At 39.0% G+C, this 26507-nt stretch overlaps 1 protein-coding gene across 4 annotated transcripts in view; it reads left to right on the forward strand.

The window, feature by feature from the left end:
- Window positions 1–26507, forward strand: part of ACTN1 (actinin alpha 1) — a 66330-nt gene that overhangs the window by 21665 nt on the left and 18158 nt on the right. For 2 of the 4 annotated variants that reach the window (XM_081312620.1, XM_081312621.1), the window contains exons 6-13: window positions 2028–2109; window positions 4464–4549; window positions 14234–14326; window positions 16501–16731; window positions 17709–17856; window positions 22919–23069; window positions 23991–24099; window positions 25346–25486. In XM_081312620.1, the coding sequence (XP_081168746.1) occupies window positions 2028–2109; window positions 4464–4549; window positions 14234–14326; window positions 16501–16731; window positions 17709–17856; window positions 22919–23069; window positions 23991–24099; window positions 25346–25486 (1041 nt within the window). Of the gene's footprint in view, window positions 1–2027; window positions 2110–4463; window positions 4550–6919; window positions 7006–10940; window positions 10956–14233; window positions 14327–16500; window positions 16732–17708; window positions 17857–22918; window positions 23070–23990; window positions 24100–25345; window positions 25487–26507 lie in introns of those variants that run through there. The other 2 variants (XM_081312622.1, XM_081312623.1) reach the window with 2 other exon arrangements.

A 26507-nucleotide genomic window follows, 5' to 3' on the forward strand; every position in this document is an offset into this window, starting at 1 on the left:
CAAAAGTTAGAAGGATAGCAATTGGTGACATTTCAATAATGTTTAACATGCATTTGTACAAATGTGTATTTAGTGTATTTAAACCTCCTAATACAGTTAAATGGACTTTTCAGGAGGAAAACATGGCTGCTAAAGCTGAATATCTATTACAGACATGTCAAACACAAGGCCCGGGGGCCAGATCCGGCCCGCGAAGTGGTTTCATGTGGCCCGCAAAGCCATCCTGGAAACAGTGAGGGAACGGCCCCCACTGCCTTGGCCCTGGCCCAGAGACCCTCCTTCTGCCAGACCCTCAGATCTGTCCCACTCCTGCCCAGGCTCCCATAGGCACCCTTGATGCGAATGATGTAGAGCTGGCCACGCCCACCCAGTAGGCCATACACACTCTAGCCATGCCCACCCAGTAGGCCACGCCCACCCTGGCCATACCCACCCGGCCCCATGAGGGCAACCGCAATGCTGATGCGGCCCTCAATGAAATTGAGTTTGACACCCCTGATCTATTACATCTGAATTTATTTGGTTCAATTCACAGATTATACATAATTACACCAAAGATGTAAATTCAGTCAACTGTTGAAATTATTGTTGATATAATTGGATTTATCCATGATTTCGGGAAGGTGTCTGAAGGGAAAATATGTCCACTTAACTGAGGTCTGATAAATCACTGTGATTATAATGCTTGTTAAATAGTGGCCATCTCCAATTTAAATCCTACTGCCCATTCTGACTATACATTTTGATACCCATTTATCAGTAAGTTCGAAAAATGTTTTTCCTCAACTGTTACTAAGTTAAAAGAAATGGAGATATTTCAGATAACAGGTTATATATGTTAGAAAAGAATAAAATAGTATATTGGAAAATCAAGTTAATCTAATCTATCTTTGCTTAACCTTTATAAAAGGAGGAACAATTTAAACAAAAATGCAGTGATTGTATGTTTGCTCCAAATGTTATCTATAATATAATTACCGTAGTAGTTAACTAAAATGGATGCTTCAGCAGCTTTTTAAAAGGTTCTTTTTGTTCCTTGAACATTGTTATATTGAGTTCCCCAAATTAAGGGCAAAAGGATTTCATTTTCCTCTTTTAGAAGAAATGTCTTAATTGTCAGCTCCTAGAATGTTCTTCTTCATAGAAGGGTGTTTATGAATCTAGCTATGCAAATCGTGCAAAGTCCTCCTGTTTCCCCCCTCTTTCTTTAAATGTGAAAATAGCAGAGTTAATGGCAAGACGATGTCATCTGTTTCTTGCAGTATACATAGCCTGAATTGAGATCTATGTATGCCTATTTATTTGTACGTGACAGTCAAGATTAGCATAAAATAAAAAGAAAAACCCATGTTAATCCATACTATAGGCAAAACCAAACATCAAAAGTATACATTTTGTCAAGTATCAAAATAAGAAATGGTTATGACCACACCAGATTCCAACCTTCACTCAACAATATGCCCTCTCCCTGTGCTAAGTGAAATAAATAGACCTTAATTGTTTTCCTGAAACCTACAAGAGTAGGAACAGTGTGAGTCTCCATTGGAAGGGAATTCCACAAGCAATGGGGGTATCAATCAAAATGCCTATTCCCGAAGTTAAATCAAATGATAATCTTGAATGTGCAGGACTTGAAGAGAGTTGACTTTATTTGACTATTTAGATGATTATGTGAGAAAGCAGGGCCACCGAAAACCATCCTCATCCATCAGAGAGGTTACAAGAAAGTTAAAAGCATAGCAATCCTCTCTATATACGACAGTAATACAAATTACTATTAAAATACTCAAAAAGCTAAATAAAAAAATGTGCCTGTAGGTTATTTATAAACTGGAGAAAATAAAAAGTAGTCTTTCCTGAAGAAATATGCTAGATAAGACCATTGTCCTTTAGTTAAATTTGTTTTCTCTGTTTTCTTTGAGTCAGCTGATCTAGCTTTTCAATGAAATATACTATGCAACTGATGGTTATTGAAGTATTTTCTTGTATTATGTATTTACTGCTAATAAAACCATTCTTTTTCTTAGGATGATCCTCTTACAAATCTGAATACAGCTTTTGATGTGGCTGAAAGATACTTAGATATTCCAAAGATGTTGGATGCAGAAGGTATAGTAAAATCCGATTTTGTTTCCCTTCTCATCCTCCCACTCCGCCCAAAGATTCCTCAAAATGCCTTCGTGTATTTACTAGAACTTTTGGGTTCTTACAGATCATTCCTTCCTTATCACATATTTAGACACATTTAGACCAGACCAAGCTCTGATATATCTACAGCAACCACAATCTTAAAATATTGGTCTAATTTTTGGATCCTGCACAATAACTAATGCCATTTGATTAATAGGATAACAGAGAAAACATCTGTGTGTATCAGTAGTAGCAGCACAGATTTGGGACTTTCTAACGTCCTTCATGATTTTGTTCCAGTCATGAGATCCAGTCATGGTCATTAGCTCCATGTAGTAGCAAAATAATGTCAGCTGGGCTAGGACAAATAATAGTAAAGTGGAGTTAGCGCTTTCTTTCACTCGTCCCTAGTGTGCTTTTTGAGCCTCAGTAATAGCTGCACACCTTTCTTTGGCTAACTCAGTGTTCCACCTTGGGCAAACAAGTTGAATTCTCAACAAACAGTGATATGATAGCAATCTACAATACATAAAGAGAAAATAGAACAAAGGGCTAGTCATCCTTCATTGACTTTTGCCTTTTTAAATAGTTTATCTTGACATTTTATTTCTTAGGCCACTGTCCTTTAAATGGTTCAGTATAACCTTCTGTTCTTGGATATCTGCTCTAGAATACTGACGTTAAATATTCATTTTTGCTGTGTTGTCCCTTCCTGTATTTTAGAAATCAACACTGGCAACTAAATTCTAGTTTTATCATTGCCTTTGTTTTTCAGGCCCTTTACACTGCCTTTTTTTTACCTTAAAGTTTGGGAGAACATTTTATTGTTTGCCTAGGCTCTCTCTAGTTGTTTCTTTCTATCTAGGTCATGAATTTTGAGAACTGTTTCTAGAGTGGATCTTAGCTATATACAGAAGCTTAGGACATACTCTGCAGGATGTGACTGCCAGCCTGTCCACTGTTTAATTTGCTTAATCCGTCTCTAATTTGGTATTCTTAAGATATCTCAGAACTACATCTCCCAGAATTCTCCAGTTATCAGGTCATTGGTTGAGGGGTTCCGGGAGTTGTAGATCAAAATACTAGGAGGCACCACTTTGGGGACAATCAAAATTAAACAATTATTTAATGTTCAACTTTATGCCCTGCAAGTAGTTTTAGTTGAGATTCCCAAGACTCCATGCTCTTATACAGAGAGCCTCTGGACTTGCTATCTCAAGGTAAAAAGAAATTCTTTATCCAATAAAACTCTTAGAAAAAAATGAGTGGTTAGACTCACATCAAACTTTTTTTCCTTGTTGTGCTCTAGAGATTACCTTTCATTCCTTGTCTTCCCCTTCAAAGCAGCAAGGAGATACTGTGAAAAACATTAACATTTGTCTGAAAAATGATCAGCACCTACTCCTATAATCAGTTTGATCTAGTGGTTAAAACACCAGGCTAGAAAGCAGGAGACTGTGAGTTCAAGTCCCATCTTAGCCATGAAAGCCAGCTGGGTGATTTTGAGCCAGTCACTCTCTGTCCGCCCAACTCATTTCACAGGATTGTTGCGGGGAAAATAGGAGGAGAAAGATATGGTAGATATGTTCACCAACTTAAGTTATTTGTAAAAATCATAAAAGTGGGATACAAGTAAATACAATAGTAATAAATAGCAATAACTCCTTATCAAATGCTTGGAACACTCAGGCCAACAGCAGATAAAAATACTTCACAGGTTTTGGGTGGAGAGACAATAGCAGTTTCATTTAGATAAGATTAGATAACCTTTATTGTCGTTTTTTTACTGTGGGCACACTGGCACACATAAATGAAATTCTGTTGCCTGCTCTCAAAAGTGTACACATGCATAATACACATATAAACATGCTATATACAACATATGTATATACCGACACCCTTACATATACAGTAAATACATGTAAATATTAATCACTGACCATCTTGAATATATAGCAGAAAGAGGAAGCTTGAGTGTTCTCAAGGTTAATTCTGTATGGGACAAAACTGTGACTGAATCTGGATGTAATACAGTAATCATCTAGAGGTTATATGCTCTATCTTTTTGCTGACCTAATAGACACTCATCCTTTTGGAAGTGCTAATCTGCACATTTTTCAAAACGCTTTTTTTTAAAGCAGGGGAAAAGAAGCAGGAATAACTGCCCTTCAACATAGGAGAACCTTCTCCTCAGTACACCCAAAGAAGCTTTTGTTAAAAACGTGCAGGGGCTAAAATGTAATTCCACTCTTCACTTGGTCCCCCCTCATAACCTCACTTTTCTCACTTCCCCTAAGTTAAGATGCTCTTTAACTTCAGGTTTTCTTTGACAGACATTGTTGGAACAGCCCGTCCCGACGAGAAGGCCATCATGACCTATGTTTCTAGCTTCTACCACGCCTTCTCAGGAGCCCAGAAGGTATCACAGGATTCCAAGCTCCTTCCACACAGTGCACCTGATCCTCTTGCTAATGTTCAAGCCTCGTTCTTGCTCTCCCTTTTCTGTATCTCTGTTTCTCTCTCTTTCTCTTTCCTATCCAGCTACGGGCATCTTTGTTATTATTGTTTGAGAGCAGTGTTGTCTTAGTGGTACTCCAAGTGTATAGCAATTTGGGAGTGCACATTAATCAAATACAGTTCTACAGTCAGTGATGCAATGCCAAGCCATTCTCCATATAGGTCTTGAAAGCACTAGGAACTCCTCCCTTGACCCACTCAGTGCAAGCATTTCTCCTGAGGTGAGCTTCAGGAACACTTAACTTTGACCAGGAAAATAAATAAATGGGCTTCTGCAAAAATGTTTCTTTTATCCACGATGCCTCAGCAAATACAGCTTTGTGAATGAAATACTGTAGAAGTTGACAAATAGCCATCATGTCACTTTGTGCAGAATTGTTTTGCTGACGTCAGAAGACCTTACCCTTTCAAAAGAAATTGTAACAGGGTAGTTCTACTTGTTTTGTAAAACTGCACAGTCTTCCAAAGCCTGAATTTCCTAGATAATTGTGTGTGCATTCTTCTCTTTTAATCCCCTGAAATGTTGCTCATTCCCCAAGTAAGAACTTGACACTGAAGATTATAATTTAATGAATCAATTGTTCCTCGTTGTCTCATAGTTTGTTCTGGATCAAAGGGGTTGTGCAGTACTACTCACATTCGCTTAGAAGTAAATTTGACTGAATTCAGTAAGAACTAATCCTGAATAACTGCAATGAACTGCAGTATAAATAAGAAACTGCTGTTTCATGTCAGGTGCACGGATGATTTAGTATCAAGATTCAGGATGACAGATGCTCCCCATCATTTAGAAGGCACAGATGTGTACTGGCTATAAGAGCATGAAAACAGAAATTTGGAAAATTAATTGTACAATTCCAAGCAAAGATGTAGCATGAAAGTGGATTAGATAAGCTTGCCTTTCTCAGTTTGAACTTGCAAACTACTTCAAAAGTTATTAAAAACCCACATGAAATTCAACTCAGGGAGCAATAGGTAGAAGAGTCACCAAATTCCCCTTAAAGGTTTGGGAAATATTTGCAAAATAATTCTGGATTAAATGGGCTTGAGCTTTACAAAATATGTATGTTCTTAAACATACATGCATATTCCAAATCTTATAGGAATTCCAACAGTTTCATCAACCTGGTGACTGTCAAACCTGTTGAACTGTTTTGAACTAAACTTTAAAATAGGTCTCACTTTTGATTTGAGAGATATATGTCTTCTAAAGCAGAAGCAAATTTTAAACATTTGTTATTGTATTTCAAACCTTCCAAATGATTAAATACTTTCAGTATGAAATACATTTCCAGACTTCCCCTATGATATCACTGATCTTGTAATTGTGTTCAGTCTTACCATTTCTTGGATAGCAATCCAATATCCAATCTGATTATGTGGCATAGTTGATTTATGATATTTCTATATTGGGCAAGGGATTGATCTACAGCTTTTTTGCTGCACATTTCTCTCCCCCCCCACCCTTCTGCAGTTACAAACATGAGATTTCTGGAGATTGGGTGAATTTCATAAGATGACATTAAGGGCTGATCTCTCTGACCAGAAGAATCACACAGTGCATGTAGTCCATTTCCACGAGTGGTTGGCAATAACCACTCTTTAAGGATAACCACCTTGGCAATAACTCTCTCTTTAAAGAAAGTTAACATGTTGGAGAAAAAAGCAAGACTTCTTTGGTTTGATATAGTAAGGCTTAGTAAGAAAGTAGTTCTGTTTATCAGGAATATTCATGATAGCCATGCAACTTTGAAGATACACTGTTTTAGAAGGGAGTGCGGGCAATATTTCCCAAGATATAGTTTGGCTCTAATTTGCCAAACGGTTTATTCACTCAAAAGAGGGCTATAGCTATCAAGGTATTTCATGAACGCCTTAAGTTTAATAAACAAATAACTCATCCAAAGAAATTATAATCTTGTTTTACTTTGATAGATCTACTTTATACCAGGAGTTGGTTTCCTAGAAATTTAATTTTGTGGGCTGAATATACTGACTGTGGAGGTGTGTAAAAAACAAAAACAAAATGAAGTTCAGTAGTGTCATGTAAAACTGACAGGTGGTGATAACAGGTTCCTGGAGTCCACAAAGCCAATTCTGCCAGTCACATTCTGATTCAAATTCCCAGCACTCCGCATGGAAATCTGTTTGGCCTGTCCTGCAATGCATGATGGGAAGTTTTCCCCCTCTCTTATCACCCATGACTGTTTTATTTTATTCTGTGTGCTGCTTCTTACTTTATCCTTTCAACCTCTTCTCCTTCTTTGCACAGATATTATAGGCACGCTAAGGCCGGATGAGAAGGCCATTATGACCTATGTTTCATGTTACTACCACGCCTTCTCAGGTGCGCAGAAGGTGAGCCTTTACTCCTAACCACTCCCTCCTCCTTCTCCTATTACCTGCCCATCAAATTTAGAGAAAAATATTATAAACACTGTCATTTTGAGCTCTAAAATTATCATTCTTAATATCTTGGGGATTAAAAAAAAGACCATTAACTTTGCTGAGCCCTCTGTTTCTTTCTTGCAACATAGAAGAACTCTGCTTTTTCCTGGACATGGTTTCCTGTCTACAGCTTCTAGGCTGTTTTAACACTAATCCAAATTAAGGAAACTTTACAAAGTTCATGTCTTCTCCAACTGGGAAGTTTCCTCTAAGTCTCACTTTTCCCTGCAAGGTTTAGAATCCCTTGCAGCCTCTTAAACCTGATCGTTCTTCAAGACTGATATAGCCAGTGCTTTTTTTGTAAAAGAAAAAGGTGCCGGAACTCACACATGTCATACAACCCGCCTTGCCTACCCTACAAGGTTCCATCCAAAAAAGGTGCCGGAACTCCGTTCTGAGCGTTCTATGAGAAAAAAAGCCCTGGATATAGCGCTAGTCTACTATTTACAGTAGTGAAACTGATGGGGGTGTTTAAAAAGGCCAGTTTACAGGTGTTTTAGTAGTGTGGCTATAACTACCATTGCATTAGACAGTTGAGCCCCTGATGCAAGTAGAGCTCAGCCACAGTTCTTCTTTTTAGATGTTTTGCAAGTGCAACAACACAGACTTCAGTGTGGAGTGAAATACCCAATTAAACATGTACAGAGGAGTCCTTTTTAAACTTCCAATGTTTTTTTCTTCTAAAACATGGTTTCATCTCAAACTGAATCTTTATCCTGGTTCTTGTGGAGGATAAATTAGAAATATCCCTTAAATGGAAGGAACCATGACTCGTTTTTCCTGAGAGAGGGGCAGAACGAACAAACTTTGGCAGAAAAATGTTAAAAGGAGCAAGGATGAGCAGAGCCGTCATTCTGAGTTTGCCCTCCCAGGTTATTGTTTCGGTATCTATATTGAAAAAAACTGTAAATGAATGCCATGGTTTATGATTTGTTTCCTGTAGTGAAAAAAAAAGCCAGCCGTTCCAAACGTTTTATTTCTGTTTTTTGTTCAATAAGCAAGAGGATTCCATTGCTATTGGCTATACATACGAATAGTAGAGCTATAGATTCCAGCTTATTTACAATTGTAGACATAAACTTGCTCTTTAGAATATATGTAATCATAAAAAAACAAAATCCCCTCTCTCCTGTTGATAGTGTTTTAATATCAATGTGATCAGAACATGCCTATTATGGATCCCCCCCAAAACAACTTTTTTTTAAAAGAAGAGAAATGTGTCCAATTTGCCAGATCCACCCTCAGCAAAAGACTTCTCAGGAGTCATTCTGAAAGTCCTCCACATTAGATATTCTTCCAGGGTGAGGAGAAAACTCTAAGGCCACCTTAATACTTAAATGCAGTTTTAAGTCCTGTCCTATTTTGCTTTCCCAAACCTGGAACTCACCTTTTATGTGCTGGAAACCCTTCATTGGAGTGAAGAATTTACACTCCAACACACTTGGAGGGCAACTAGTTTGAGTACAGCTGTATTAATATCTAGTCCTAAGGCTAGATTAAATTACTCCACTTTCTGCATACTCCTCCTTTTTCTTGCTTATCCTTGCTTCCACCCCTTTGTCTTCTTCTGCCACTCACTGGTGTTCCCGGCATTATTTTTTACTCTGTGTCATTTGTGATGTTTTCTTATCCTTTCAGCTTTATTTTGTTTTGTTTTTAAATCCTCTATAAACATCTCGCCATTGTTGTTTTTTTTCCATGCCATACTAGCTAGCTGCTCTTCCCTTGACTTTTTTGTACTCGGGCACAGCCTGTATTTGCTTCCTACTGATTGTGTGCAGTTTGTAGAAATACAGCAGCTTATGTGTGTCATTCAGAATTGGCATTAATGCATTTATCCATACCTGAGTATAAGCTACCAAGGGGAAAGCAGCCTTTAGTCCGTGTACTTATAGCTTCACACTGGATCCTTGTGCTCACTTGAGGACAGTTGTTGTGAGGCTTAATCTTACTCACTGTACAAGGCAATCTTAGAAATTTCACCCTAACTTTCTATTATGTAATCTTCTTATAATAACAATTAGCATGCACATTTTTAATTTTTTTCCCCAAATTAATTATCAAGCCTATATGGTTTTGAGGTTTGCATTAAAATAAAATATGATAAACTAAGTTGAAAGTACAGAGCCAGCTGATAAGTAGCTGATAAGTTGCATTAGTTTCTGATTGAGTTGTTTCTAGTAGTAGCTCATTGTCACCTTGGAATTGATAGAATCGGGCAAAAAGTGATTATTTAGAGAATATACTTTGCAGAAGGATGTTACTGATAGATCTTCTTAATTTGTGCAGATATGTGTGTGTTTTAAAAGAACACATTTCACTCATTCTCCTTTTAATATGAAAAAAAGTTTAGTTTCAGAAAAATGGGATATAAATCTTCAGATTTTCAAACACCTGTGTTACCAGTTTACTCTAACTTTTCTAAAGCTGTTTCAGTGTTTAAGAGACAACATGGATTATAAATACAACATGCTTAGAATGGTGCAGAAAACTTTGCTTAGTTCTGCTTGAGACTGATGGAAAATCCTCTTCTGTAAATACTCTGAAATGTAACAAAAGGCAGAGCATACATCAGCATATACAGAGTTGGTTTTTAAACTTACCATATTTACAATTAAAGAGTTTTGTTTGAATACATAGATTCAGTTTCATTTCTTTGGAAAGTAGCAATTTGATAGAAGTTTTTCAGCAGGTTTCAACATGTTAGCTGAAACCCTTGTCAGTAAATAAATAGAAATCTATACTTTTTACTACTCATTTTAAATAACAATTCGGTATTTCATTTCTTTAAGTCATAGGTGAGCACAACTGTTAAAATAATGTTTCCATCCGCCAATGATTAGATCCTATGTTTAGCTGCAGTTAACATTGTTATCCATCTTGTTAGAAAGCTTTCCTCAGTTAGAAGGTATTTCTCATGGAACAAACAACTGGTGAAAAGTTTATTAAAATTAATTGATTGATATCAGCCTCCCCCAATCTGATAGCCATGAGAGGAATTGGACAAAACCATGAGTTGGATGGGGACAGTGGAAGTTGAAATCTAACAAGTTAACCATGTTCACATAACATAATGAGTCTGGCCCAAATCATAAGTAACTGTCTTACCTGGAATTGGTTATCAGTCAAAACAGAATTATTGGCTGACTTAGTTATATCAGAAACCAGTCACTTTGGGTAGAATTCTCTACACCTTTGTGTAGTGGATAGACTTGTGTTCCCTGTTTTAACATTTCACAAAAATTGTGGTTACTGACAAACTCATGCTTCCTGTTTTGTTTCACAGAAAGCCCCAGACCAAGTAAATGATGTAAAAGTGGGAGTGGGGGTGGAAAGCCTTAAGTTTCACATCCCCACCATCTACCTGCAAGAAAGTGGTAAAATGAAAAAATACACAGTCACTCTAACTTCTCCCTTTTGTGTCTTAGGACTGGAAGTGAGGATTCAAGTTTGCTTCCTTTCAGAATCTCAAATAATGCAAAGATCCTTGGTTTAGTTGAAGGCTTAGCCCACTGGTTAACCTTAGGTACACAAGAGGCACAATCAGGATGAATCTGACTCAGAAATGGCCTGGCTATAGGGTGTGCATGACATCTTGGGTCTTTCATTGGCTTTGGAATGGGATAACTCGCTGTGGTTGACTCGCCCTGGCTGACTCGCATGGCTCCCTCATCAGGGGACAATTCAACACGGGATAATTCAAGAGGAGGATAAAAGGGACTCTACGCTCTGGCTCACCCCAGCCTCAAGGACTTCTGACTTGAGAAGGTTCAAACCTAAAGCAAGACAAGGCCCACTGCAATTCACTTCTCCCTCTCTTGAGTTATCCTTGGCGAGTTGACTGTGGCAAGACGGCTGGGGTGAGTTGGCCAGGACGAGTTGGCCTAGACCGCATTGGCTTGGTTAAGGGTCTCTCAAACTATGACCATTTTAGAGGGGATTGGGGTGGGGAGGCTGGCCTCAAGGATTTGGTTCCTCTGAAGCTTTTTCTTCTCTTAGCCAGCAGGGCTAATTCACAGTGAGTGTGTAGTGTTTTGGTGCAGGCCTAGGAGCACAAGGTTATCTTTTCAGGCTCCACCCTCATTTTTGAGTAGGTGATTTACTGTGATGTCACTCCATTTCTCATTCAGATTTCTCATTACTGCTACCAGCTCTGAAGGGGAGGTCACATGATCAACTTTCTTCTTCTTTCATTCTGTTATACTGAGTCACAGGTACAGGGTCCCTGCCTGTCATGATAAGTGTTTGTGTGTGTGTGTGTGTAGGATTGCTTTTCCTTCATTTGATTTGTACGTGTGTATGGGGATGGGGGTGTTATCTGAGTGTTTCTCTAAATATACACTTGCTATGGTCAGTTTGCTTCTTTTCCTCCCCAACTGCTTCTAACTTTCATAACTCTAAGTGCATGAGCATTTTTAATTGCTAAATTGGTACTTATACCATGTTTTTAATACTTTACTTTGTGGATTTCTGGAAATAGCCTTTTAACTCAGCTTTAGTATTTTTTACATTTCCTAAACAGATGGATATAATAACATTGACTTTCACTTATGGATTAACTTAGGAGCAAACTGCATTCTGCAGTAACCATGTTTATTCTGTATTTTCTTGATGTGATAATGAAGCAAAGAGGTGAGCAAAACTTGTAAAATCTGCAGCTCTCAGAGGCACTGCAATCTGGCATCTTTCAGAGATTCTGTGGATGAGTCTTTGTCCAAGCTATTCTCATGCTTAGCTCATTAATTAAAATACCCTTTTTAAAAAACTGGACAATGATCCAGAAAAATGGTGCATTCTGATGAGTGAAATTTTAGGACAAACGTAGCTTGGAAGAAAACTTTTTACTGCCAAAATACAGTAAAAAAAATACAGTTGAAAAAAACCCTTCAAAATAATTGGATCCTTAATAGAGAAAACAATCAGTTCACATAAAGTCCATAGATCAGTATTTTTCACTCTGTATTATGCATATATAGTACAATATATTTTATGAGCAGTTAATGTGAAGAAGTGAATTTTATAACACAGAAAGTTAATTTCTATCTTCCCGAACCAGTGCCTCAAGAATATAGCTACTTACAGCTGGAATTTTAACCTCCTGCTTAATTAAAATGGTTAAAAGTATTTGCATGAGCCAAAGCACAGTGTTCTGTAAACAGCTGAGAATTTAATTACTGTATGTTATGTGACATAACTAAAACTTATTTAATAACAACAACAATAATAATCTGTTCATAACAATGTGAAGTCACAGCTGCCAATTCTTTAGCTAGTGATGGCCTTCATACAGATGAAGATCTTCCCAAGAACCTAGGATGTCACAATGCATCAGTGTAGTATATGTGAAGATCAAAGTAGTATGGCCTTTTACAATTGACAGTTATTATTATTATTGACTGACTTAAAAGCTTAAAATCATAAAAGTTTCAGTGTTCAGAAAACAGTACTGTACTGCACTTTAATTAGAAGATGCAGATCACATATGCAAAATAATAAAGCAATGATGACCTATAAAGCCCTAAATGGCATGGGCCCGGATTATCTAAGGGAGCACCTGCTGCCAGCGTCAATTTCCCATGTCAATTTCCCATCATCCTGTGCGCTCCCACAGGGAGGGCCTCCTCAGGGTACCACCGGTCAAGGATTGCCGACGAGTGATCCCCAGGGGGAGGGCATTCTCTGTGGGTGCGCCTGCCCTATGGAATCAACTGCCAACGGAACTCCGGACTGCCCCTGACCTTCGTTCATTTCGCCGGGACCTAAAAACCTGGCTCTTTGAGCTATCTGGTCTGGACTGAGGGGTTTAATGTTTTTAAATTGTGATTTTAATTTTGCGGCTAGACTTAATTTAATTTAATTTTAATTTTATATTGTATTGTTTTTAAATTTTGCCTTGTAAACCGCCCTGAGTCCTTTGGGAGTAGGGCGGCATATAAACCAAATAAATAAATAAATAAATAAATAAATAAATAAATAAATAAATAAATAAATAAATAAATAAAATTAAAGGATATAATCTAATGAATAAAGACTGCAGAATATAGTTTTTTAGGGTAACATTTTTATTAGGGCTCTTTTAAACCCAGGGCACACCCACTTCCTAGAGAAAAAGCAAGACAATTTTGCTGTTTTGTTGATCTTTTCTGATATCAAATACTTTGCACCAACTTGGTTGTCAGGATCAGAGGAGATTTAAAATAACTGACTATACTTTGTACAGAGTATGGTATGGATGCTACCTCTTTAATTTGGGGTGATATAGCTATTTATTTTAAGATAGATATTTGTTCATTTTGAGTACTATTATTTATTATTTTTTTCTTTGCCTCTTCCCTATTTTTTTAAAGCAAAAGCTTAGTTCTCTGCCATTGGTGGCCCAGTATAATAATCTAAAGAAGTTTTGGAAGACTTTGGAACAAAACTTGGACTTTGTCATTTATTTTGGCCATTGTGATAAGATACAGAAGTTGAAACATGCTAGAGATTTGGGGTTACTGTTTGCTTAGCAACCAGTAAAACCCACAAGAATGACAAGACAGTTACAAAACAGTTGCTCTTGTTTTTAAAATAAAATTACTGTCAAGTGAAATTTTGGAAATAATTCAGTTGAAATAATATTGCAGCATAGATAGCTCCTGACCATCGGCATTTTGCTGGATGTAAAAAAGGACAAGTGATGTCACATGTTATGAGAGCATCATTTGCATAATTTGCCTAATGACCTTATGACTCACGTGGCATCATTATATGGTTTGTGCCAAATGCCGATCCTCATAATAATTGTTTTTAACTGGGGTCTGAATTCAGGGCTTATTGCTTTTCTTCCTCTTCCTTCCATTGGTTACTTCAGGCCCTTTTATCTTTGATTATTTGGTTTTAAAGGATGGGGGGAAAAAACACTACTTCAGGTTGGACAAGTTCACATTCAAATTGAAATTCCCAAAATGTGCCTCTTGTCCTAATCTCCCAGCAGCAGTGGTACTAAAGAATTCTTGAAATATTAAAAAAAATGGGACAAGTAACATTCTTTTAGAAATGGATTGGACTTTCTCTTATACTGTAATAGGAAGAAACGTGGAACATCTTTGCTAATGATAGCATTTTTTTCCCTCTTGTTCTCTTTCTCTCTTGTTAACAGGCTGAAACAGCAGCCAATCGTATCTGCAAAGTGCTGGCTGTGAATCAAGAGAATGAACATCTAATGGAAGACTATGAGAAGTTGGCCAGTGATGTAGGTAGCCTTGCTTTCCATTTCTTTGGTATAGCTAGGAGAGTTCTTTTAGAATAGTTTAATTTACTGGAGTGGAGCAGCAAACGTGTGAGGAAGGAAGAAACGGAGCAGCATTGTTATTTACAGCATGCTATTTTTATTATATAAGGGACGCGGTGGCTCAGTGGGTTAGGATGCTGAGCTTGTCGATCAGAAGATCGGCAGTTTGGCTGGTTGAATCCCAAGTGCCGCATAACAGAGTGAGCGCCTGTTACTCATCCCAGCTTCTGCTAACCTAGCAGTTCGAAAGCACGTAAAAATGCAAGTAGAAAAATAGGGACCACTACGGTGGGAAGGTAACAGCGTTCCGTGCGCCTTTGGCATCTAGTCATGCCGGCCACATGACCACGGAGACGTCCTCGGACAAGTGCTGGCTCTTCGGCTTTGAAACGGAGATGAAATGACTAGAGTCAGAAATGACTAGCACGCATGTGCGGGGGAACCTTTACCTTTACCTATTTTCATTATTTAGTAGCTTTATATGGCCGCCTATTTCAGCTCTGGGCAGCGAACAATATTTTAAAAAGCTAAAGACATATAGAGTAAACATAAAACATCCAACAAGCAGGAAAAATCGTAAAAACACTAGTCCAACATTCAGAAGATGGGCTCTGTAAACCCAGGGTCCCAGGCTTCAGAACAGAGCCAAGTCTTCAAGGTCTTTGAGCAGGGCAACAGCAGCAGGACCAAACTTATCTCCAAAGGGATGATATTCTAGAGTGCAGAGCCCATGAAAAGTCCTATCAGCCAACACACCGTTGGGATCTGAAGCATGCTCCTCTTTACGGTCCAGATGGGACAGGTAGAGACAGCTGGAGAGCCCCTGTCCCAGGGAAGTCAGTATAGAATATAACAATCAAAATCTTTGTGAACAATTGCAATGGGGGTATGCCACTGCCATGGCTCGAGGGATGGTTCCTGGAACTGTGGCTTCATAGAAAATTTCCTCAGTATTTTATCCAAGTGGATTTTAAATCTATAAGGGGTACTGATAGCAGCAGTTCATACTACTAAAATATCTGAGTTCTCTAGTAATCTAAAAACAGTATGCATAGAACCAAGGTTAAGTAAAAAGGTAAAGGTTCCCCCGCACATGAGTGCTAGTCATTTCCAACTCTAGGGGCCGGTGCTCATCTCCGTTTCAAAGCTGAAGAGCCAGCGCTTGTCCAAGGACGTCTCTGTGGTCATGTGGCCAGCATGACTAGGCGCCAAAGGCGCACGGAACGCTGTTACCTTCCCACCGTAGTGGTCCCTATTTTTCTACTTGCATTTTTACGTGCTTTCGAACTGCTAGGTTAATTGATAAATATAATAACAGATCATTCAGATTCAATCTGGAAGATAAACAGATGCACATTATGACCCAGAGTCAGCTTTGTGAGGTAAAGTAGACAGAAAAAAAACGGGCAGATGAGCTATTTCTACTTTATTGTAGGATTACATTAACAGAATTCCCATCCTCTTTATAGCCCAAGAAGCTAGCGAGGGTCTCTTCTGAACCTCTTGCCTTGCCCACATTGCTTCAGGCTGTCTTTGACCATTCCCTTGGCTGCATTTCTTTGCCTTGTCTCCCAAGGTCATTCTCACATACCATTACATTCAGAGAATCTTTGGTCTTCTAAATGTTTCAGCAGTTATCTTTAATCAAGACAGTTCCACATGACCTGAAGAATTGCTGCCTCTCCGCTCATGCTGTAAATATACAAGTCCTCTCTTCAGATAGGTCCCCACCTATTAAGCCTGCCTCCCAAAACCAGTCTCAGAGATGAATGAACAAATATGTCATGTGGCTGTAAAGACAAAAGGGAAAAAGGCTCCCTCGAGCTGAATTTAATGTCTCTCCATGTGATTTGCCTGGCAGTGGTAAAGAAGAGGTTTGTTGTGGCCTTCTTCCAGAATATTTTTAAGACTTCCCAATCTAGCCAGAGTCTTGACATTTCCCAATAACCTTCCATCCAAATAACTAGTCAGGTTCACTCAACTTAATTTGGGGGAACCGGCCAAGCTTGGCTGGGTGCTGCTACCTGCTAGGGAAGAAAATGCAAAATTTCCCAACAGAAATCAAAGCCAAATTTAGTACTAGCTATGATTTTAGTTTCCAGCAATTCTGACTTTTCCTTTCTTGGTATTTTCAGCTTTTGGAATGGATCCGACGCACCATACCATGGTTGGAGAATCGAACGCCTGAGAACACCATGCAAGCCATGCAGCAGAAACTGGAAGATTTCCGAGATTACCGCCGCCTTCACAAGCCTCCCAAAGTCCAAGAGAAGTGCCAGCTGGAAATCAACTTCAACACATTGCAAACTAAGCTGAGGCTTAGCAACAGGCCAGCCTTCATGCCTTCGGAAGGGAAAATGGTTTCAGTGAGTGTGTTAGATTAATGAGTTCGTACACAATAACTTGGCAAAGTGGGTTTCCTACTGTTACTGCTGCTTTCATGGGCCAGTGGAACTCAGTTTCCTAGAAGTCAATATATATTGGTTGCTGTGGGCCTTATTACAACTTATAGTAGCCACAGATTAAAAATTGCCAAGTGGTACTATTCTAACAGATTGTCCTTTCTAGCTATTTAGAAAACACACACACACACACACACACACACCCAGCTTCCCATGAATTAGCTTGAGCAGTAGAATGAGCTTCCATGGTCAATAAGGGACTTGAATCTGAATCTCTTTGTCCTATATCATGTTATACCACGGTGGCTGTTTTAGAACAGAAATCTCATAGCACCAAAGAACTATATATTAGAGAAGGCAGATGGCATCTTCCTAGATCAGGGGCATCCAACTTTAAAACCTATGGATTCCAACTCCCAGAATTCCCCAGCCAGCATCCACATCTTAAAAATTGCCAAGGTTGGACACCCCTCCTCTAGATGATGACAGGAAGTGACCTCTTTTTAGACAAACTTAGATAAAGAGGAAACACTAAGAATCACTGGAGGGGATTATATTATCAAAATCTCTGAGCAAATTCTTCACCATCATATCAGTCCCAGGAGAGAAGTGAAAATACATCGCTCTGCAGGAGAATTTTAGGCCGTAGCAACTCAAAACATTTGCTAGGGAATCTCTCCAAATAATCTTGTTATCTGGCCCAGTTCTTTCTGATTACAGTAGTTAACTACCTTTAGCTCTGATCTTGTATTGTCTCAGATCTCCTAGCCAGAGCTTCATTATTTGCCTGCCGATCTATCTGCCAGTTATTGCCACCCATTCATAGTGTGATTGTAGAGACTCTCCAAACTTAATTCTCATGGTGTTGAGAAATATTTCAATTATTCTGAATCCATCTGCCTTTTCTTGATAGTGTTATACTTCTGCTGTGGTTACTGCAGGATATAAATAATGCCTGGGGTGGCCTGGAGCAGGCTGAGAAAGGCTATGAAGAGTGGCTGTTGAATGACATACGACGATTAGAACGACTGGAACATCTGGCACAGAAGTTCCGGCAAAAAGCTTCCATTCATGAATCCTGGACAGACGGTAACACAACATCTAAAAATGTCCTATTAGTATTAGAGATTTGTGTAGTCTAGACAAGATAGAAATGGGGAATGATAAAAACTATCAGGTTAGTAGGAACAAAACTTTGAGTGCTTTAACTTGCAGGAGTAATGCATATGCATTAGAAGGATAGAATAAAATTGTTTATCTACATAAATGTCAGTATATTAATATATTATAGATACTTCAGTAGAAGAACAGGGAAAAGCTTTCTACTAAGAACTTTTAGGGTGACTCCAGATCCCAGTTCTTAAACAACCTTCCCACTCCAGCCAAAAAAAGCCCATTATTTGAGTTCTGTACATCTGCTTCGAAGGACCTGTGTTAGTTCATTATCCTATAATTTCAGTTGTTCATTTAGTCAAAGCATTTTTGAGAAGAAAACATTCTCTGTGCTTAATATACATTCAGCAGTGACAAAGTTGTCCAATATTTATCTTCCCAGATCAAGTCAGGACATCCTGTAGTGAGTATCCTCTTCCCATTGGCTCCCAGAGGCGGGGCTAAAATATTTTAATCTTGCTTGGTGTGGGAAAGGGGTGTGTGTCCAGGACCCCCTTAATTGAGTCACCATCCTTGAGCCAAGTGTTATTTTCAGCCTTCACTGGCTTATTATTGCTCCAGAGAGCCTGCAAAACACATTCAAACCACCACTAAGGGCAGGGAAGCGCTTGATTTGACCAGATAGCTCCATCAAGAAATTTGCCTCCTGGAGATTCTATAATTTTTAAACATCAGATATTCCCCACAGGAAAAGCCATGTAATCATTAATTGGGCCATGCCGCCTAGTCATCACCCATCCCACTGGAGTGTGGAGGGTATGGAACAATAAGAAGGGACAACTTGTGACTTTCTAGCCAGTTGTCAAGAGCAGGCCTCTCACTAGCCTGCAGCACCAGATGGTAGCTCCATAGATTCATTCCCATGGACAACCCCCAATGGATTCCCCTCCTCTTCCAGAACTTAAGGATGTAATAACCCCAGAATCAGCCTTTTGAGGCAGGCTAAGCCAAGAAATAGGAATTCCAGAAATGCTACTTTATTATTACAGGATTTATTAACAGAGTCTTGAAACCTTGTCCAAGATTCTTTCCATCTAGTCTTATACCAAAGAAAATCAAGGCTGGAGTTCTTTTGAATTTCTTTCTTATGCTTTCCTGTGTCTCTGAACAAGGTAATATCTTTTCTAAGTCCTTCTTCAACAGCCCACTCCTTCTTTCTCCCCTTAATACACTCTTATACCTTCCCCAACCTGAAATTCCTTTACACCCAGTGAAGTTGAAGAGCTCCCTCAAGTGGTGGCTCCCATCTGACTGAAAGACAAAAATGACAAGTACAAAAAATGGAAAGAGGGACACATAACTAAGGCTGATTATCAGCAGACAGCCAGAACACGCAAAGATGAAGTCAGGAAAGCAAAGGCTCAGAATGAACAAAGACTTACAACAGAAATCAAGGATAATTAAAAAAAAGTTTCTTTCAACATATTAATAACAAGGAAAAAAAGTCATGGAAACTGTAGGTCCACTAAAGAGAGAAGATGGCAAGGAAGTAACAGGCAATAGGGAGAAAGCAGAGCTGCTTAACTCATTCTTTGCATCAGTCTTCACACAAAAAGAAATTATAACCCAAAATACAAAAAAACCAACCCTAATACAAAAGGCAAACTAGAAACAAAAATTAAAATAAGCAAGAAAATAATAAGAGAGCTCCTATCCAACCCTGATGAATATAAATCACCTGGACCCGACAGATTACATCCCAGAGTTCTGAAGGAGCTGGCAGATGTTATATCAGAACCATTGCATCACATCTTTCATAAATCCTGGAGCACCGGGGAAGTACCTGAGGATTGGAAAAGGGCTGATGTTACCATCTTCAAGAAAGGGGGGGAAAAACCAGACCCTGGAAACTACAGACCAGTCAGCCTAAGATCAACACCTGGGAAGATCCTAGAAAAGATAATCAAAAAACAGATCTGTGAACAACTAGAAACAAACAAAGTTATAACTGGTAGTCAGCATGGGTTTGTTAAAAACAGATCATGCCAAACCAATCTTATTTCATTCTTTGATAAAGTCACTAAATTAGAAGACCAGCAAAATGCTGTGGACATAGTATACGTAGATTTCAGTAAGGCATTTGACAAAGTAGACCACAATCTACTGCTTGGTAAGCTAGAAAAAGGTGGAATAATAGACATCACCACCAGATGGATTTGTAGCTAGTTGACAAGCCGTACTCAACGAGTAGTCCTCAATGGTACTACATCCACATGGAGAGAATTAAGCAGTGGGGTACCAGTTAGGCTTAATACTCTTCAGTATCTTCATCAATGACTTAGATGAAGGGGAACTAATCAAATGTGCAGATGACACTAAACTGGCAGGAATAGCCAACACCCCAGAAGACAAACTCAGGATCCAAAAAGATCTTGACAAACTTGAACAATGGGCCCTATCCAACAAAATGAATGTTAATGTGGAGAAAAGCAAAGTTTTACATTTAGGCGGGAAAAATCAAAGGTACAAGTACAGATTAGGTTAGACCTGGCTCAAAAACAGTAACTGTGAGAGGGACGTTGGAGTCCTAGTGGACGATTACTTTACTATAAGCCAGTAGTGTGCAGCAGCAGCCAAAAAAGCTAATACAATCCTGGGTTGTATAAACAGAGGCATAGAATCAAGATTACAAAAAGTATTAGTACCGCTTTATAAAACCCTAGTATGACCACACCTGGCATACAGCAACCAATTTTGGTCACCATACTACAAAAAAGACGTTGAGACTTTGGGAAAAGTTCAGAGAAGAGCAACTAAGATGATCAGGGGCCTGGAGACTAAAACATATGAAGATGGGCTGCAGGACTTGGGTTTGGCTAGTCTAAAGAAAAGAAGAAATGGGGTGACATGATAGCAGTATTCCAGTATTTGAGGGGCTGCCACAAAGACGAGCGGGTTAAATTATTCTCCAAAGCACCAGATGGCCGGGCAAGAAACAATGGTTGGAAACTGATCAAAGAGAGGAGCAATCTGGAATTAAGGAGAAATTTCCTGACGGTGAGGACAATTAACCAGTGGAACAGCTTGCCTTTAGAAATCGTGGGCACTCCATACTAGAGGTTTTAAAGAAGAGACCAGACAGTCACTTGTCTGAGATGGTATAGGTTCTCCTGCTTGAACAGAGGGCTGCACTAGAAGACCTCCAAGGTCCCTCACAGCTCTGTTCTATCTTACAGGAGGATCTTTACAGCCTTCTCACCAGATCCAACTCTCACAGATGTCAGGCTGATGACCATGCTTAGTAGCCTGGGGAGTCTAGCAAAAGCAACAGCAAAGACCAAAATAAGCTTTCTGGAGCTGCATACAATACCTTCAACAAATTCCATATCAGGCAATGGGGAATCAGCATTTTAATTCAGCTAATGAAGGAAATAACTGAGCTCTATCCTGACTGAAGAAAATATACCATGGTTTATGGCAGAGTATGAATAAGGAATCCATGACATATCTGCATACTGGCTCAGTTGCAAAAACTGGTGAATGAAGTCTTGATCTCAGGGTGTTCAAGCAATTTGCTTTTTTATGTTTGGTTGACCAGCAGTGCATCTTTGGTCAACTTCAACCAATTACAGGCTGGAAAGCTTCATTTCATGTTTTCCAGCCAGAGAAAAAAGGCCACAAATGTTTTTAATTGGCACCAAAGATCTACCGCAGACTTTCTGCAACTCCTACTAATTGCTAATGCTCTCATTATTGCAATTATATGTGAGGAGAATGACAGGATCAGCTTCTGTTTCAAATAGCAAAGAGTTAGAACTTGAGCTTGGGAGAAAGCTAAGCTTCCCAACTAAAAAGGGTCAAGTAGCAAGATTAGCACAAATGCTCAGGAAGAAGGGCATTAATTCTCCTGGTCCCATGCCCCACAAGTGGAACTTTGTCTTATTACTCCTGGAATGGATATTGTGGATATCTTCCACTCTAGATTATCAAGAGTACAGTAGATCTCCTCTTGTCCGTATTTAAAACCTAGCTGCAAGTAACAGGGAAGAAATTCTCCATTTATTTATAGCTCAGTCGGTTTTAGTGATACATGCTAATCGGTTTGCAACCAAGCATACTGGAAATGTGCTAATTGCCTGTGCTTTTTTGCTGCTGTAGGACATTTGGTCTGCAAAGCTTTATTGACCCTGGTCTCCAGGTAGTTCAGAACTTGCATCAAATTAACACTTACCTTGGTGATCTTTGAAACTCTTACTGGATTACACCTATAAGACTTCCACATGATCTTCCTCTTACTTCTTTAAGTCAGTTCTTACATTTCAGTCAAAGTTTCCTTTGGTGGAAGTTGTGGCTGTAAATGACACCTAGCAAGGACTTGGGGTGCTTTGGATATAATACCCTGCCTCCAAATATGTCCCATTATAAGACATCTTGACTTTGCGGTATGAAAATAGTACATTAAATCATACCATGAATGTCAATTTTCTTTCACAGGGACTTTATCAGCCCTGTGATCAGCCCTGTGATTATCCACTTTATCAGCCATGGCAAAGTAGAGGGAAGATGTGCAGGGACCGTCAGTTGTACAGATGTCATATATCACACTTTGTGCTTACCTTTCTCAGGTGTATTTCCTTTTATGTCTCTTTTTTGGGCTGTCGTGGTGAAACTGGAAAATTGGCTATCCTCTCCCACACTCAGCAACATTGAAAGATTTTTAGCATTCCAGTCCCACCTCTGGAATAAATGGAAGGAAGATAACCTCCAACGGGCGGGATATAAATGGAATTAAAATAAATAAATGGAATTATGTCAGTGCCAGAAAATGGGGAGGGCTGAAAAATGATTGAACTTAAAGGGGATCAGACATAACAAAATAAACATGGTGGCTTTGAGTCAGTATTTCACAGAACAAACCTTATTTCTTACTAATATGATTAGCTGCTATAAAGGAACTTCTATTAGAAGATACTTCTTGTATAAATTGATCACTTTTAGGCCCTTTATTCATTCATCTTTGTTGTCCACCTCTTGATAGGCAAAGAAGCCATGTTGCAACAGAAGGATTATGAAACTGCCACCCTCTCAGAGATCAAGGCTCTGCTGAAGAAACACGAGGCATTTGAAAGTGACCTTGCTGCTCACCAGGACCGTGTAGAACAGATTGCTGCTATTGCACAAGAACTTAAGTATGACTTCCACATGCATGCTGTTTACTTTTTGCTGGTTGATGCTCTTCTTCTCAAATTCAATTCTGCTCCTTTTTAAATCAGAAGTTTAGAGAAACACACACTTGAGCTCCAAAAAAAGAACTGTTGGGATGAGAGAGGGAACTATGCACTAACAAACCATGGGAGACACATAGCTGGTGTGCATAGATTACATATTTCATCATTCATTTGTGAGACTTAATTTTGTCTGCAAGCTGAAATAAGGATATCCAAGCCCATAAATCAGCCCTCCTCAATCTAGTACTGTCATTCCAAGCATTCCCAACCTGCGTGGAAATAATAGTAATTATCTCTTGGGCATCAGGTTAACAAAGACAACTATCAAGAGGAGATTAATAATTTGCTTTGACCTGAGCTTAAATTAGATGGATATTTTTTATGATTTTGCAAACATTTACGTTGCTTCCAGTCTACCTTACATCCTAAGGATGTAATTAAGCAGGTATGGCTCATCTTAGCCTTTTGAGCTCAGCTAAGGCAGTAGAGGTATCTTCTCAGTGGGCAAGAGATAATTTAAGTTCAGGTACAATAGAATTAAATTTTAATTGGGTGTAGACAAGGCTGGTAACTACATAGCTCTTACTAGTACTTGGATTTTCATACAACCGATGACTAAGAAATTCAAGGCAGATAGAAAAAAAATGGTGTGATTGGTGCTACATAATTATGGGGGATAAAAACTATGAAAACATGTCAAAAGAAATCTTTATGTGTAAAAGTATTCTGGACAAAGTGGTCAGAATGGATAGCAGGATTGGACCTTTGTGTGTCATCAGTTATTTACATTGTTTCATAAAATATTTTGTATCAATCTTCTACCAATGAGTTGGATAAAAGGTTTTTCTTTTCTCTCTTATTTTAAATTCTTATTTTTGTTAGTGAGCTGGATTATTATGATTCACCAAGTGTCAATGCCAGATGCCAGAAAATATGTGACCAGTGGGATAACCTTGGAGCTCTAACCCAAAAACGAAGAGAGGCATTGGAGGTAAAAGATGTTTACGCATTCTAGGCCTGCAATGTATTTTTCCTAGTTTTTCTGAGTGTTCCTCTCTTAAACTTTGGGAGCATGCAAATAAAAATTGACTTAATAATCCTCTGTGGTAGTTGCTAGGGGAAACTATCCAAGGTTTGGTACTTGGGCTCCCCTGATACTGCTGAGCTGTGAATATCATTTTCAGCAGCCCTAACCAATGGTGAAGATAGAGAAAATGGTATTGCAGTAACTCCAAAGAATCTCAAGCCATGATTCCCCAAATGTGGAAGGTAGTTTAAAAGTGGTTCTTTTAAAAGACTTTAGAAATCAAAGTTCTACCCATGTAACATTGGAAGATGTTTAATTGGATTCATAATAAGAACTTAATAGTAATTATCTGAAGGGCATCAGGTTAACAAAGACAACTGCCAAGTGGAGATTAAAAATTTGCTTTGACCTGAGCTCAAATTAGATGGATATCTAATTCTAATTTATTTGATTTCATTTTCTCAGATTTATATTTATATTATATTTATAATCTCAAGTCAGGAGATTCCATGTCATTTAAGTGTCAAGCAAATACAGTTTCTATTTTCCATGATCTTTATTTGGCACTTAGCTATTTCATTATTTATTGATTCTGTTTATTTCATGGAGAGTTTTATAATTATTTTGTGTTCAGGTTGTGGTAATTTCTGTTAAATGGTAATAGAGAAATTTAGAAGGAAGGAATGAAGAATGTGTACATTGCTGAGATCAGATTTTAAAACTTATCAGACATTTGACACTATATGCAGAACTAATTTATTACATACACCCACACACACAACGTAAGAATCTATGAAGTAGTTTGCTGTGAATTCCCCCATTTTTATCCTCAGAGTACCACTCCAGACCATTGCTTATTCTTTACATAAATTCAAATTTAATGTACTGTATCTGTATGTCTAGCTGGTTTGTGGACTGAGTAAGAGAGGAACATAATTTTGAAAATATCCTTCTTTAGAATGAAAGAAAAAAGATAAGCAAGAAAAATACCCCAATGATATAGTTATTAGGGGTGTGTGGTAAAATGTTCCATCCTTATCAGGATTGTTCAAAATTGGAACAATTCTGAGATGGATAGAGCAGGGTTGAACCACTTCTGGTAAGGTCAGAACATTTTGCACCTCACCATCTAGGTCGTTCATGGTTCAAAATAATATAATACTTACATTTTTATCTTATCGTGCATTATTTTTCTGTGGACTCACTACAGAGAACAGAAAAACTGCTGGAGACGATTGATCAGCTATATCTAGAGTACGCCAAACGAGCTGCACCTTTCAATAATTGGATGGAGGGGGCTATGGAGGACCTTCAGGACACCTTTATTGTCCATACAATTGAGGAGATTCAGGTATGTATGTTTGAAATACTACCTTTTCAGTCTCTGATTATGGTAGGTTCATTACATTAGCTGATTCTAACACTGTCTGCCAACAAGAAATAGCTTCTCTTCTCCCACAGAGACAGGCAAGTGACAGCAGCTATCCCTAAATGAATAAGCATTGGTGTCCATACCAGTCCATCTGTACCAGTCCATACCAGATATACAACTGGAAGCAAATGCAGAATATGAAGGAAAAAGAAGAGTTTCCCAGTCTCTTGCCCATGCCCCAGATCTACTTTTTGATATTTGTAGGGGTGGACAGGGGACGCAGTGGCTCAGTGGGTTAGGACGCTGAGCTTGTCGATCAGAAGGTCAGCAGTTTGGCAGGTCGAATCCCGAGTGCCGCGTAGCAGAGTGAGCGCCTGTTACTCGTCCCAGCTTCTGCCAACCTAGCAGTTCGAAAGCACGTAAAAAATGCAAGTAGAAAAATAGGGACCACTACGGTGGGAAGGTAACAGCGTTCCGTGTGCCTTTGGCGTCTAGTCATGCTGGCCACATGACCACGGAGACGTCCTCGGACAAGCGCTGGCTCTTCGGCTTTGAAACGGAGATGAGCACTGGCCCCTAGAGTCGGAAACGACTAGCATGCATGTGCGGGGGAACCTTTACCTTTACCTTTAGGGGTGGACAATCAGCCTAAATCAGTTTTTCTGATGATACCCCATGTGCCACTAAAGTAAGATGTCATGTTTCAGTAAAACTAGGGAGACAGTTATACATGATAACCATTCTTTTCCATGGGTCATTGTTAAGAGTATCATGTCAGAAGAGTGGGTATTAAGATTAAGTCATAATATGTATGTGCCAAATATGTTTTTCTTTTAATGCAGGGGTCCCCAACCTATGACCCACAGCCCAGTATTGGGCTGCAGCCTGTTGGCCACTGGGCCCCGGGAATAGCCGGTGAGCTCCACCCCACTTGTAGTAGCACCTCTAAGCAGGCACTAGCAGCCCCATTTGCGCATCATGGGGACGCTAGCACCGCCGC

This window comes from Vipera berus (genome assembly GCF_964194415.1).
Source record: "Vipera berus genome assembly, chromosome: 1".
Lineage (NCBI taxonomy): Eukaryota > Metazoa > Chordata > Lepidosauria > Squamata > Viperidae > Vipera > Vipera berus.